The sequence below is a fragment of the Pipistrellus kuhlii genome, unplaced genomic scaffold, assembly GCF_014108245.1.
Source record: "Pipistrellus kuhlii isolate mPipKuh1 unplaced genomic scaffold, mPipKuh1.p scaffold_m20_p_4, whole genome shotgun sequence".
In the NCBI taxonomy this organism is placed as follows: Eukaryota; Metazoa; Chordata; class Mammalia; order Chiroptera; family Vespertilionidae; genus Pipistrellus; species Pipistrellus kuhlii.
In genome coordinates this window covers 56,942,749-56,956,164 of record NW_023425540.1, presented here as the reverse complement: position 1 = coordinate 56,956,164, position 13,416 = coordinate 56,942,749, and the positions used below count along the sequence as shown (strand labels likewise).

General features: G+C 41.1%; 1 protein-coding gene and 1 pseudogene across 7 annotated transcripts in view; one reads left to right on the top strand and one right to left on the bottom strand.

Moving 5' to 3' along the window:
• The window catches only part of MAN2A1 (mannosidase alpha class 2A member 1), a 142,770-nt gene extending 129,586 nt beyond the window's left edge, over window positions 1-13,184 (bottom strand). For 4 of the 7 annotated variants that reach the window (XM_036411391.2, XM_036411394.2, XM_045571837.1 and 1 more), the window contains exon 1: window positions 12,485-13,184. In XM_036411391.2, the coding sequence (XP_036267284.1) occupies window positions 12,485-12,619 (135 nt within the window). In that variant the 5' untranslated portion in view covers window positions 12,620-13,184. Of the gene's footprint in view, window positions 1-5,159; window positions 5,410-8,951; window positions 8,958-12,484 lie in introns of those variants that run through there. The other 3 variants (XM_045571838.1, XM_045571836.1, XM_036411393.2) reach the window with 3 other exon arrangements.
• On the top strand, window positions 2,468-2,807 carry LOC118703964 (annotated as a pseudogene).
• Window positions 13,185-13,416: the final 232 nt, after the last annotated feature.

Below are 13,416 nucleotides of genomic sequence, written 5' to 3'. Positions count from 1 at the left end.
AGAAGCTATTCAACTATATACAAGAAAATCCTGCTTTTCAGTTAGATTTCAAGCACTTAACAAGAAAGTATTTTAGTTTGATATGATAGAATGACAAGTAAACCCTCAAGTTACCACTCTAACCCCTTAAGATGTGTAGTGTTAATGCCAAAAAGAGTACAAACTGGGGCTGTGGCTAGTAGGTATCTAACTCTACTTCTACATCAACAAGGCACAAATCACAGTTGCAAATGACTTTTTAATGATATTTTTCAGATCTAGGGCTTATCATGCCTGAATCTCTTCCACATTATTATCTTTACATTGCCACTTGTTCATTCAAAGAAATAAATGCCCTCACTATGTGAACATAAAGAATACTTACTTACATAATACCTTGCTAAAACATAAACGCAATGCATTCTTAGCCCTTGTAAATCATATTCATAACCCCACACATGCCTCAATATGATAGTAATAGAGGCTGCTAGATGCAGAATACAGGTATATGGCAAGAGTCCCTGCACTGGGGTTGTGAAGGGAAGAGCTGGGACTAGCAGCTCACCACCTTGCCTCGGTGGGGTACTCAAAGGACTCGTGGATGCACCTGAGCAAACCACTCTGCAGCTGCCAGAATCACTATAGAAGATGCTCAACTCACACCTAAAATATCAATAGGCCACTCAGGTTTTCCCTACCTTTGTCATCCCCACCCTCTAACCACCTCCAAAACCATAGTCATGATTCCAGTTGCTGGCACTTTCTTCTGCTCCAGGACACAGCTCCATCTCCACTCTGTGGGCTTCCAGATGTATATTTATATTAAAACCCTATGAACTCACCTGCACTAATGGTTAATTAGCCCAATGCAACATCTCAGAAATGACCATCTGTTGAGGCAACATTTTAGGCACTAAGCTGCTATATAAATGAGATTCTGCCAAACAGGTTATCTTTTTAATAACTATTATTAGAAGAACCTGTAAATAGGGCAAAATGTTTGAATTATAAAATATTTTCATACAATCCAACATTATTCTAAGCAAATTAAGTGTTGTCTAATAAATATTTTTCTTTAATTCAATACTTATACAGTTCTATGGAACATTATTTTCTTTATACTTTTTGCCAAAAAAAGTTTTAAAACCACTGATTTTTCCTCAAATGTATTTTTACTGTATTTCTCTTCTGAGATATGTCAACAGTATACTTTACCCAAGACTACTCATGAAGTTTGAGATGTACTTTTATACCACAACAATTCCCAGGGAACCACAGTCATACTGTCATATGTCATCTGGCCAATGATTGTTGGTCTATGTTGGTAATCTTTCTTATATTTTTTGACATATGCCTGTCTTTTTATAGAGGTGTTATTATGCACTGTCCATTTATACTCTCTGAACTCCCATGGATGAATGGCACATATTGTATTTTAGGATCTGCTGTTAAATAAATGCAACTGACATGTCTAAGATGGTTTTTCATACAGAAATAGTTTGGGGGAGTCTCTGAAAATAGAGTTGTATTCAGTAAATAATTAGCTTATTTTAGCAATCATTTCCTCAGTAAGCTCCTCTACCCCTTTCTAAATTCTGAAATTCCTAACTAACTCTTTACAAGCACCAAGGATTCTATAGTTTTACAAGTCGTTCCCTACTGACTTTTCTTTATAAAAATTCATCTGAAGCAATTGTTCTCCAAGGGTGAGGTGGGAACCTCGTAAATATCCCAGAAGCAAGAATGCAATAGTAAGGTACAATATAATGTATAAAATTATAATAATAGCAAACATCTAAATGTCATACCATCAGATTCAAAGAAGAGTTAAGGATATAAATTTCTTGGGTAGTTAAATCTTTTTATTCTTCTTCTTTTAAGAAATTATTGGTTAGATCTTCTCCATAAAAGTCACAAGAAATATCTTGAATCTCCAGTGTTGTCCTCAATTGGCCCTACAATTTTCAAGAGGTAGCCTGGACACAAATACAGTTCTTACTTCTTCAGTTTGTGAGGGGTCAGCAACCAATCAAAGAGTAGGGGCTCTTTACTATAAACAAGAAGCAATTGAATTTCTGGTATTCTCAGAAATCTGTCTTCAGAATAACCTTGAACTTTGAGGTCCTTTCTTGGAGTACTGCCTTTTAATATTTAATTAAATAACTATTTCCCTCCCCTCCCCTCCCCTCCCCTATCCTCCTCCTTTCTCTTTCTCTCTCTCTCTCTCTCTCTCTCTCTCTCTCTCTCTCTCTCTCTCTCTCTCTCTCATTTGTGCAAATGCTATAAGAAATGTACTTGGCTCTCTGCTCTCTTCTCACAAGTCCCGAGTGAGCTCATTCACTCTCATATACTGATGACTACCAGATCAGCATCTCTTCCCTGATCTCTCACTCTGGCATTCCAACCCACTTGGCTATTTCTACTAAAATCCACATCATCAGAAATGAAACTGAAGCCTTTCTGGTAGTGATGACCTCCTCACAATAATATGCCTCTCGCTAAGGATTCCTCCATCCTTCTCCAGAAAAGAAGAAGATGAAACACAAGAAGCAGCGCCTGGTGCAGAGCCCCAATTCCTACTTCATGCATGTAAAATGGCCAGGATGCTATAAATCACCACCATCTTTAGCCATGCACAAAAGGTAGTTTTGTGTGTTGGTTGCTCCGCTGTACTCTGTCAGTCAACAACAGGGGGAAAAGCAAGGCTTACAGAAGGATGCTCCTTCAGAAGGAAGCAGCACTATTAAAAGCACCTCAAATCAATGAGTAGGAAACAATTCCAATAAACACATGTTGGGTACACAATAAAAACAAAACAAAAACAAAAACCTGAACTTGGCTTCTAAACCAGCTTATCTTTCAAACTATCCTTTTCTAAAAACAATATAGGCAATCTCCTAATACCCCAAAGGAAAAAGGTGGAAGAAATTTTTAACTCAAACCAACCCTTTATCAAACCTATTATGATAGAAAGCCTTTCTGCTTCTTTTTACAGAATGTCGCCACCTATTTCCTCTTCCTCTTCCTCTTGACTGTCTAGCCAATTCAGTACTAGTATAGGGATTTTCTGTCTTATGTCTATACAAATTCAAAAGGATTCTCAGCTCCTTTCTGCTTCTGAGTCTTCCTACACACTGCTACCAGAATAATCTAGATTGAATATTCTCTTAGCTCTCTTCCAGGTCTAAAATTTTCTATGAAATTAATTTTCTAGCCCTGCTTTTCTCAAGCAGCTTTCTGGTATACTTAGTAACTTCAAATGGTTCACTTCTATCTAACTCATAACTCTTCAGACTGGTTCTCAGGATAATTCACAATCAGATCACAAACTACCTCCCCTGTTTTCCCAAATACTCTTTAACAGGCAACAAAGATTCCAAGTCAATCTCCTCACTTCTTGTGAATCAGGATTCCTTCATGACTCCAAGCCTTTGAAAACATTGTATTTACATTCAGAATGTCTTTGTCCCTTCAAAGTCTTACCCAATCAGAAAAGCCTAGCTTCTTTCCCATGTGCTTTGGTCAGCTTGGCCTGGGCCATAACCATAACTTTGTTTCTAAATTCCCTTTAAAACCTTTGCCCTTATATCAAGAGTATTAATTAATCCCTGGCTAGTGTTTCTCAGTGTTTGGAGCATCCCCTATGCACCAAAGGGCAGTGGGCTCAATTCCCAGTCAAGGGCACATACTTGAGTTATAAGGTTCAATCACTAATCTGGGATCAGGGATAGTGCAAGGAGGCAATCAATTAACATGTCTCTCTCACTTCTATTCTTTCTTCCCCTCCTTCACTTCCTTCCACTCTCTCTCTAAAAACCAACTGAAAAATATCCTTGGGTGAGGATTAACAAAAACAAAAATAAGGATATGAATTTGAAGATCAGTCTTATTTTTTGCTCCTGTAAAACCAGAACCTACAACAGTACCTGATACAGAATAGGTAAACCTCCGTTCATAAATATGTGTTCATTGGTAATAATTGACATTTACTGAGCATTTACTGTATGCCTATAGGCACTGTTTTAACTTCTTTAACTCTTAGTGAACCAGTAAATGACACTTGTCTCTTATTATTTCACAAATGGCAGTTAGATCTCCTCAAATAACCAAGGAGCCTTTTCAAAGCAAGTAACTAGTATGTAACTAGTATGTCTATCGTAATCTCCATAGTGCTGAATTCATGGGAAGTTTTCAAATATATACTGGTTACAGTACAAGAAAAGAGCCGCTATATTACAATATCTTTGGTATGCTATGACTGGTTCTGAAATCTGGTGCAAAATTCTAAAGTCCATTTTATAATACATGTCTCAGTGTCCTTACCTGAAAAGCCAAAGACTAAATTACCAGACCTGGAAGCACCCTCCCTACTCTAAAATTCTATGTTTGATTTTTTTTTTAATATACAATATATTACCACTTTTCTGGGGTTCTAGTAAGTATTAAAAAGAATAACTACCTCACTGGGTTCTAAAAATGCAAATTCAGGATTTTTTGTGTAGAAAATAATTCTGAGAATGATTCATACTCTCAGCCTTCCATTCTCTAATGCTCTACTGGATAAAAAACACACACACACACACACACAAAAAAAAAAAACTTTACCACAAGGCATAACCCCAAAATTCCACATTTCTCCAGATCTTTGATATGAAACAACTTAGGGGAACTGCTCAAAGGACATCTTTAGCCCCAAAGTACAGCCTCCCTCTGAAGGAAAAGAGCTTCCCACCACAAAACTGAACACTAGCTATGCTAGAGGAAAGGTGTTTAAAAGAAAAAAGAAAAAAAAATCAGCAAATTCCCTGAATCTTCAGACTCCAGATTCAGAACAATGAGCTCACTGGTGGAAATGAAACATATTCTGGGGCCTGCTCTGCCTTGGAAAAAGCATTTAATTTCTCTGGACTTCTTAAGGTACCTACTTGAAAAGGAAGCCAGTGGAGAAACTCATTTACATGTGAAAAATGCACAAATGCATACATTTAAAAATGGGAAAAATATACTTAAAAGTTGTAGCACAACTACTCTGTTCATACCAACTCTACAGCAAATTAATGACGACAGCAAAATCTCTGTGGACAGAAAGGGATGCTGGCCTCTGCCTCAAGGAATGAAGGAAGTCACACATTATCTTTAAGAAGCATGAAGAAGGATTAAAATGAGCAGAAATTAATTACTCTTCGGTAAGTAGGATAGTAGTCCAGTGCCCTTTCAGACATCCTTGTAGTTCTCTGCCTCCAAGCTGAGCAGCCCTCGGGGTTCCAGAGAAGACTGCTAAATTCTGGTCCAGATCTTTGGTTTATGAGGAAGATAACTAGACCCTGGCTCTCATTCTATAGCTTACTAATCATCCCAGTAATCAGATTAGGTTCACAATTCAGCCTATCTGTAAATTATTATAAATTCAAATATTATAAAGTTATGGTTTTCAATCTTGAGACTCTATTAAGCTTGTATTATTCATGCCCTAAAACTCTGTATCCAAGAGCAGTCCTGCAGTGAGAAACCTTCAGGTGACAGGAAGAAAACAAACATGTCAAACACATCTGTATTCCAGCATGAAAGTTCTCGTGAGTATATCTAAAAACGTATGAACATGTAGATGATAACAGTTTTAAACCATACTTTCAAAAAAACCCAAAAAAACTAAATTTGACAAATGCTTATATAACAACCAGTTTATGAGAATTTTATTTATTTTTAATTAACCTATCTCTATCTCAAGGTCAAACTATACTACAAGCCTCCTATATTAATAATAGAGAAATACAAGTAAATCAATAATTAGAGAATTATTTTCTGTAAAGAGCCATTTTAAAAATATTTTTGCCTTTGTGGGCCATCTGACCTTTTAGCACAATTCATAAAAAAATGAGTTGAGGATATGACATGAAATATTTAACCATTTAAAAACATAAAAAGCATTTTTATGTTTTTAAATGGTTTTGTGGCCCTACAAAAGCAGGTGACAGTCTAGATTTGGCAGCTGGCTTAGTCAGGGTTTAAGACCAGAGAGAGGCCTTAAGACAAAAGGGAAGGAAGGAAGATATTTACCAAGAACTTTGTTCTTTTCCTAACCCTATCTCCATCCCCCTTTCTTTAAAGAAGGCTATTTAGAACAAAATAAAATGAATAGAGTCTCCATACACTTTATTTTCCACTTTCCCTGTTTTTTCTCATCTCAAGAAAGGATACAAAATGCAATAACCAGAATCATTAGAATTAACATAAATAAAACAATGATTCATTGAAGAAAGGAAATAGCTTTGCTAAGAAAATTTCAGATATCTCCAATTATTTTTACATATGATTTTCATACTACCTTGTTATTAATCAATATATCTTATCTTCCTGTGCTAAAAGGTAGAGGAAATACAACCTGGACTACTGCCAACCACTAATTCAGCTTGCAGAAAGTAAAAGATGACCTAACTACCATCACCTTGTCTCCATAATGCTTTTCTCAGAATAAATATATCCAATTTTTAAAAAATTAAATTTCATTATAATAATCTTCCATTTTTTCCTTAACTTGCATATGAATATAATCTACCCTTATATTTTCTGTGACATATTACAATTTAAAATCCCAAAAATGTAAGTGAATTTTATGCATCCAGACAAAGGATACATTCAATCATCCAAAAATGCTAGATATCTTTTTGAGTATTAAAATTAAGCCTTTTGATCACTCCTTCCGAAAACATAAAATGCTAACAAAGAGCAGTGTATAAAGAATAGGCTTTTGGCTAGACTGTAGCCAAACTCATTTTCAACAGGGTTGATTTTTTCTCCATAGGACATTCAACAATGTCTGGGGACATTTTTGGTTGCTACACCTGAGGGAAAAGGGAGAAAAAGGTGTTTTTGGCATATGTTGAGTAGAGACCAGGGGTGCTGCTACAACACATAGGATAGCCCCCCCACACCAAAATGTTACAATAGCAATGATGATGTAAGGCAGCCAAAGATAGAATTTGTATAATTTTAAGCTGAAGTGCTTCAAATTTTCTTTAGAAAACAGCATGTGAAAGTTAAAAATGTAACGTAAAATATTTACTGGGTTGGTGTGGTTCAGTGGTTGAATGTAAGCCCAGGTCAAGGGCTCTTACCTGGGTTGCAGGTTTGCTCCCTACACCAGTTGGGGCAGGGGCAGGGGCAGGAAGCAACCAATCTGTCTCTCACATGGGTATTTCTCTCTACCTCTCTCCAACACCCACACACACACACACACACACACACTCTCTCTCTCTCTCTCTCTCTCTCTCTCTCTCTCTTTCTCTCTCTCCTTCTCTCTCTCCCTCCCACCCCTTTCTCAAAACAATTGAAAAAAGAAATAATATCCTCAGGTGAGGGGTAACAAAATAAAAAAACTATGTAATGGATAGCTACTATATGCTTTTTGGCATAAAAGTACTAATAACATTAAAGCATCTCACAGGAAAAACTATGTTATGACCTCAAGAAACTGAATTCATTTAAAGCAAAGGATTTACTTCCTCCTATCATAAGGCAAATTTAGCAATACTCAAACACTAGGTTTGAACTCCATTTCAATACAATTAATCCTCACACTTATGATCCTAAGCATGATTTCAACCTTAAAATTAGCAACATGGCTTGCAATCTGTTACTGAAAGAGAAACCCCTTTTAGCTAAAGTAGTTTGCTTCCTCTTGACAACTATGGAAAAAAAAAAAACAAAAACAAAATTCACTCTTTTAGAGTTCCTCCTCGCCTTCTTAGTTCTACATGTACTGGAAAAGCAGGTACTACTATGAACTTGACCACCAAGACAGGCTGGGTCAAAATCCAGCAACCAGAGATCATGTACAGCTGCTGAATATCCTCCCATTTTCTTAAAGATCTCTATGGAAGGGAGGGAACAACAAGCAAAAAGACTGTTGGAATAAAAATAGCTAATAATTAAGCAGGGGATCAGGAGCAGCTACTGAACTACTCCTAGGAAAATCTCAATACTTATGCCACCTGTCAAAAAAGGCCAAAGCTTTAACAGCCATCACAAAAAGCAATAGCTGACTCAAAGTGAAAACAACAAATAAAATTGGTAATTTTAGTCAATGTTTTTTTTCCACAACCCAGAAATCCCATAATGCTAAAGAATAACAGATAAGCCCCTAAAAAACAGGATTGCAACATCCCCAAATAAACGGGCTTGTTTAGGCCCTGAAAACAGTGCTGATCTGGGAACAACACATGCAATACATGAAAGAATAAACTGAAACCTTCAGACCAGATGCAGTCACGAGTTTTTGTCCCCGGGGTGTAGAGGAAGTTCGTTGAGTGTTAGTGAAACGTGCTGTGCTGGGCAGGAGTCCTGCAGGATTGTTAGACACAGGATGGGGTAGAGGACACCAGCCTCACCAGAGGCTTTCAAGTTACTGCATTCCTCCTAAAAAGTCTAGTTGCCACCACTGTCAAAGTTTCACCCCTTCCCAAAAATCACAGATCTCAAACATTATACCTCCCAAAATGAAACAAACTCCCATATATATGCCTGCCCAAATACGAGCAACAAGCAGTTTAGATAGAGTGCACTGAAGTGTGAAGAAGCAGGGAAGATCATGTTTTTCTATGTATCATTAAAGATTCACAAATTTCTTAAAACAAGATAAAACAACTGGAGAATAGAGGTAAAATTTTATTAAACATCATCTATGTTGGACTCTTTAAAAAGTACTAGAGAAGTAAAGCATTTAAGCTTATTTTTATATGTGTATTTTACAATAAAAGTTAAAAAACCAAAAGGCATAATAGTTCCCACTTTCCAGTTTCTTTCAATTGAATACTTATATAAAGACATTCTCACTTTATAAATGTTATCTGGGTACAATAATAAAGTCTGAAGCTTCATTTTCATATTCCCCATCAGTACCAAAAGTTAGTATTAATCCCTATGGTCCTATGATATATTCGTTATTTAAAGATTGATCATTTATTATACAAAACCTGGCTCATTAATTTAATTCTCCAGATCCAAACAACAGACATCATATTATACAGTTGATCCTAAGTAACTTGAGAAATATGCTTGTAAGAAGTGATAGAAAGCATTTCAGAAAGACCTTGACAATGTTTTTCCTTTCTAGTTGCTGCAATTCTTACAATACCTCAAAACATTATCTTTAGGGCATTAGGCCCTTGCCAGCCTTTCATTCAGAGCTGAATTTTTATTAATTTTTCTAGCTGAGATTTATTAACCCTGAAATATACAAATGCTAAAAAGACAGTCCACCTGTTGCCTCCAGGCCTCAAAGAAATTCCTCCCAGGAGCACAAAGCCTTCCAAAGACTATCTTAGAGGCAGGCAGCTGCTCTAGGTTGGGAGAAACTAAAGTACCCTGAGTTGGGCCCACTTTTGCCCCAGAGTCTGGCCAAGTGGTGGGAAACACAGTTATGGGAGGAAGGAAGGAGTGAAAGCCAGAATAACAGCAAAATAGATTGCTCTTAATCTAGGAAGTTTTTAAAACATATCTTGTAAAATGTAAAATGGACTATATATCTTCCTGAAGGTTCCATATTAACTGGCAGAAACTAAAATGGACAAATCAGAGAAGTTCAATCCCTTCCTAGATAAATCATTCCACCTGCATCAATGACATACAGTGACTGCCTACCTTGGCTCTAATATAACTAAGGAATTCTGTAGCCAACCACAACAAAGTGCTATGATACACTGCAACCTAAGTTTTACTGTTTGGTGTTCTCATCAAATTAAGGTTTACCTGACAGCAGTAAAAATAAATAAATAAATAAACAAACAAACAAATAATCAAGTCAAATGCTGGACACTGGGCTACATAATGATTTTCTTTTTCTTTCTTTTTTTTTTTAAATATATTTTATTGATTTTTTACAGAGAGGAAGGGAGAGAGAGATAGAAAGCTAGAAACATCAATGAGAGAGAAACATCTACCAGCTGCCTCTTGCACACCCCCTACCGGGGATGTGCCCGCAACCAATGTACATGCCCTTAACAAGAATCGAACCTGGGACCTTTCAGTCTGCAGAACAACGCTCTACCACTGAGCCAAACTGGTTTCGGCTACATAATTATTTTCATTTCGATGTTTCAATGTTTAGCTCTGAAGAGAGCTAAAAGACATTCTGGGGGAGGTATACATCTTAAACATTAAGTGTTTCAGTAAAAGGAGCATATTCATTAGGGCTTCATAATAAAACTTATATTTTAAAAAGTAACAGTCATAAGCTAAGGAGAAACATGTCCTCTGGCTTCCCCATCAGGTCTTTCCGCAAGTAGGCCTGGGGCCTAAGAGTAGATAAAGGATTACTAAGAGGCAGTACAGCTAGCAGCTGACTGCATAGACATCCCATCCCCCAAAGGCCACCTATTCAAATCTCAGCTTTTAGCTGTGTGACTTTGGAGAAGTTCGTTTTCCTGTGCCTCAGTTTCCTTACCTACTGGGTGATGATTGTCGAAATAGAGTTTATCATGGAAGACTGATATCAGACACATGAGTTAGGCTTACAGCAGGTTTATACTGTCCACCTGCTTGGGGATTTAGTGGCTCTCCGAAACTAAATCAGCAAAGAGTGCCTTCTTCCTACACAGAAATTCAGTACTGAAAACCTGAGAAGCATACCCTTAAATACAAAAAGCTCCACCTACCAAATCCTCTCCTCTTGCACACAAAACAGAAAACACACAGGGCCTTCTCTTCTAGCAGCCAGACACTTTCCATGAAATGCTTTACACTCCGAGCAGAAATGCAGCCCCTTGACAAGGATTCGGGCTGTATGCTGGATTAACTTTGCCTGAGATGTCCCAGTAACTGAATGAGTCATTCACTTCTTCAGCAACAGTAAAATGTCAAGGTTGTCAACTGCAGCCCCAGATGTTTGCATAAATCATTTCCAAGTGATCAACCCCAAATACCTTATTCAAGATAACACTTTAAGTTAAATATATCAGTTTTTATGGTTTTTCCTGTAATGAAGACAATTTTGAAAATAATGTTACTGGGAGTAGGGGTGGGAAGAAATTACAGTAAAATGAGCCCCAAAATTATTAAACAGAATATTATACAAGGCCTAAAATTCCTCTTTTTTGCTCTTGCTTCACAGGGTGTATCCTTTTTAAAACTTTTTTTCCAATCTTAACAAGCACTAAACAAACTCTAAACTCAAGATTTAAAGATACCCCATGATATCTCACTGTGTTTTTCCCTACCAGACAACTGTACTTAGAAGAAACAGAAGCTTTAACAGTATTTGATACATCTGTTTATAACAAGGTTTTCACTACCTCCCACCTGCAAAATATTTTGAGTGTTCTAAACCGATGGTAGCATCCACATGGAGGTCTCCTTTCACTTCTATAATAAATCAGGTAAAGTCAGTAGTTTAATTTCAAATTATGTCAAGCCTTTTGCTCTAACATATCAAGAGAACAAATGACAAGATTCTTTGGTCCTTTAAATTGTTTCACTCACACACACACGCACACACTAACACATCAACTTGCTCTTCTACGTTTCTCTATCCCTAAGTAGTTGTCAGATCAGTTTCTCTCTATCCCTAAGTAGTTGTCATATCAGTTTCTCGGGTTCATTCATTACAGGGGACACCACACAATACCCAGTTCAACGAAAACTTCCTTAGTGTACCAGTCATTGGCAATTAACCAGAAATGAAAACACACGCGGCGGCGCGGCATCCTTTCCAAATACAGCTGTCTGCCTCCGTTTGCTTATTCTTAGCAACTTTTTAAATAAGAGACTGAAGAAGCACCGTCCCCCCCCCCCCCCCCCCCGCCCCATTCGTTTTGACAACCCGACCACCGGGCACAGGGCTGAGCGCCCCACAGCTTCCGGCTGCAGTATGACACGCGCTTCCCCACTAAGGCTCCCACTGTCAGCTCCACACCAACCCGGGTAACAACTGAAGCATGACGACACTCACATCCACCCTGCAGATTTCACCTCTAGGAGGACTTGCAACACCAAATAAACTTTTGTTTATTTCCAGAGTGGGGTTAAAAAAAAAACAAAAAAAAAACACAACCGCCTCGCAGATGGGGTCTGTCTGATCCATTTCCGCGACTGGGCCTGTGCAGCTTTAACCCGGTGTGGGCCGAGGGGCTGCCCCGCAGCGCCGCGCCCGTCCCCCGGGCAGCAGGTGCCCGCGGCCAGCCTCACCGGCCAGGGTGCCAGGCTGGGACCCGGCCACTTCCCCGGCGCGCGATCCTGGCCAGGGCGCGCCGCCCGCCACTTTGTGAACTCGGCGCAGCCGGCGGGGAGAGCAGGCTCTCCGCCATCCCCACGCGGCCAGGGCGGGCTGGCGGAGTCTTCCTCCCGGCCGGGCTCGCCCAGCCCCCGGGGGCGTGGGGGATGGGGATGGGGGGCTCGGGGTCCTCCGGGAGAGAGGCAGAGGGAGAGGGGCCGGGAGCAGCGGGTAACGAACGACGCCCCCCTCTCCCGCCTGCCATCTGGAGCTGGGCACCCCCGGACGGAGCTGGCTTACCTGCGGGAAGGAGCCCTCGCGGCGCTGGCCCTTGGGGTAGTCCAAGTGACCCCGGTCCAGCATCAGGTAGAGCGAGAAGATGACCACACAGAAGATCGCGCTGCCGAACACGGTGAACTGGCGGCTCAACTTCATCTTTTCCCCCGACGACGGGCTCGGGGCCGGGACACCGTCTTCGCCCCCAAAGAGCCGGACTCTGGGGGCTCTAGGAAGCGGCCGCCGCCGGAGGGAGGTCCCCCACTTGCCAAGCTGCGCTCCCCTCGCTCTCTATCGCCGCCGATGCGGGTCCCCACCGCGCTCCGCACCTTCTTTCTCTCCGGCGCCGCCACGCGCCCTCGGCCTTTGCCCTGGCCCCGCCGCCCTCCCTAGGGCGTTGCTCCCCCACGCGGGACCCGCCTCCGGCCCCGGAAAACTTAAGTCGCGAGCTCCGTGGCCCGGGGCGCCTGGCAGGCCGAGCGGAGCAGGCGCTGGAGAGAGAGAGAGAGAGGTCGCCGCTCGGACTTCCTGCCTCGCCCGCCCGCCCGCCCGCCGAGTCCGCAGGAAAAAAGTTTTCTCTGCAAAGGGCAGGCGTGTCCTCCTCGCCCCGAAGGTGTGGGTTCGGCTGTCCCGGGGGCCGATGGCGCGGAGCTGGATCCCCTGAGCCGAGGGGGTAAAGCTTCGGGCCGGGAGGAGAGCCCGGCCCCACAACTTAGGCACCGGGACAACCGGTCCCGCCTCCGCGGCACCGCCCCCGCCGCCCTACACGGAGCCCCTTCCTGCTGCAGCCGCCGCCGCCGCCGCCGCCGCAGCTGAGGTCGGGTCGGGTCGGGTCGGGGAAGCCACGGGGTGAGAGGACGCAAGAATCGGGCAGGAGTTGCCCCCCGATCCCCAACGGGCGCCCACCCGCCTGCCTATCCCGCCCCCCGCCGCCCCTTCCTCTCCGCTCCCCAACG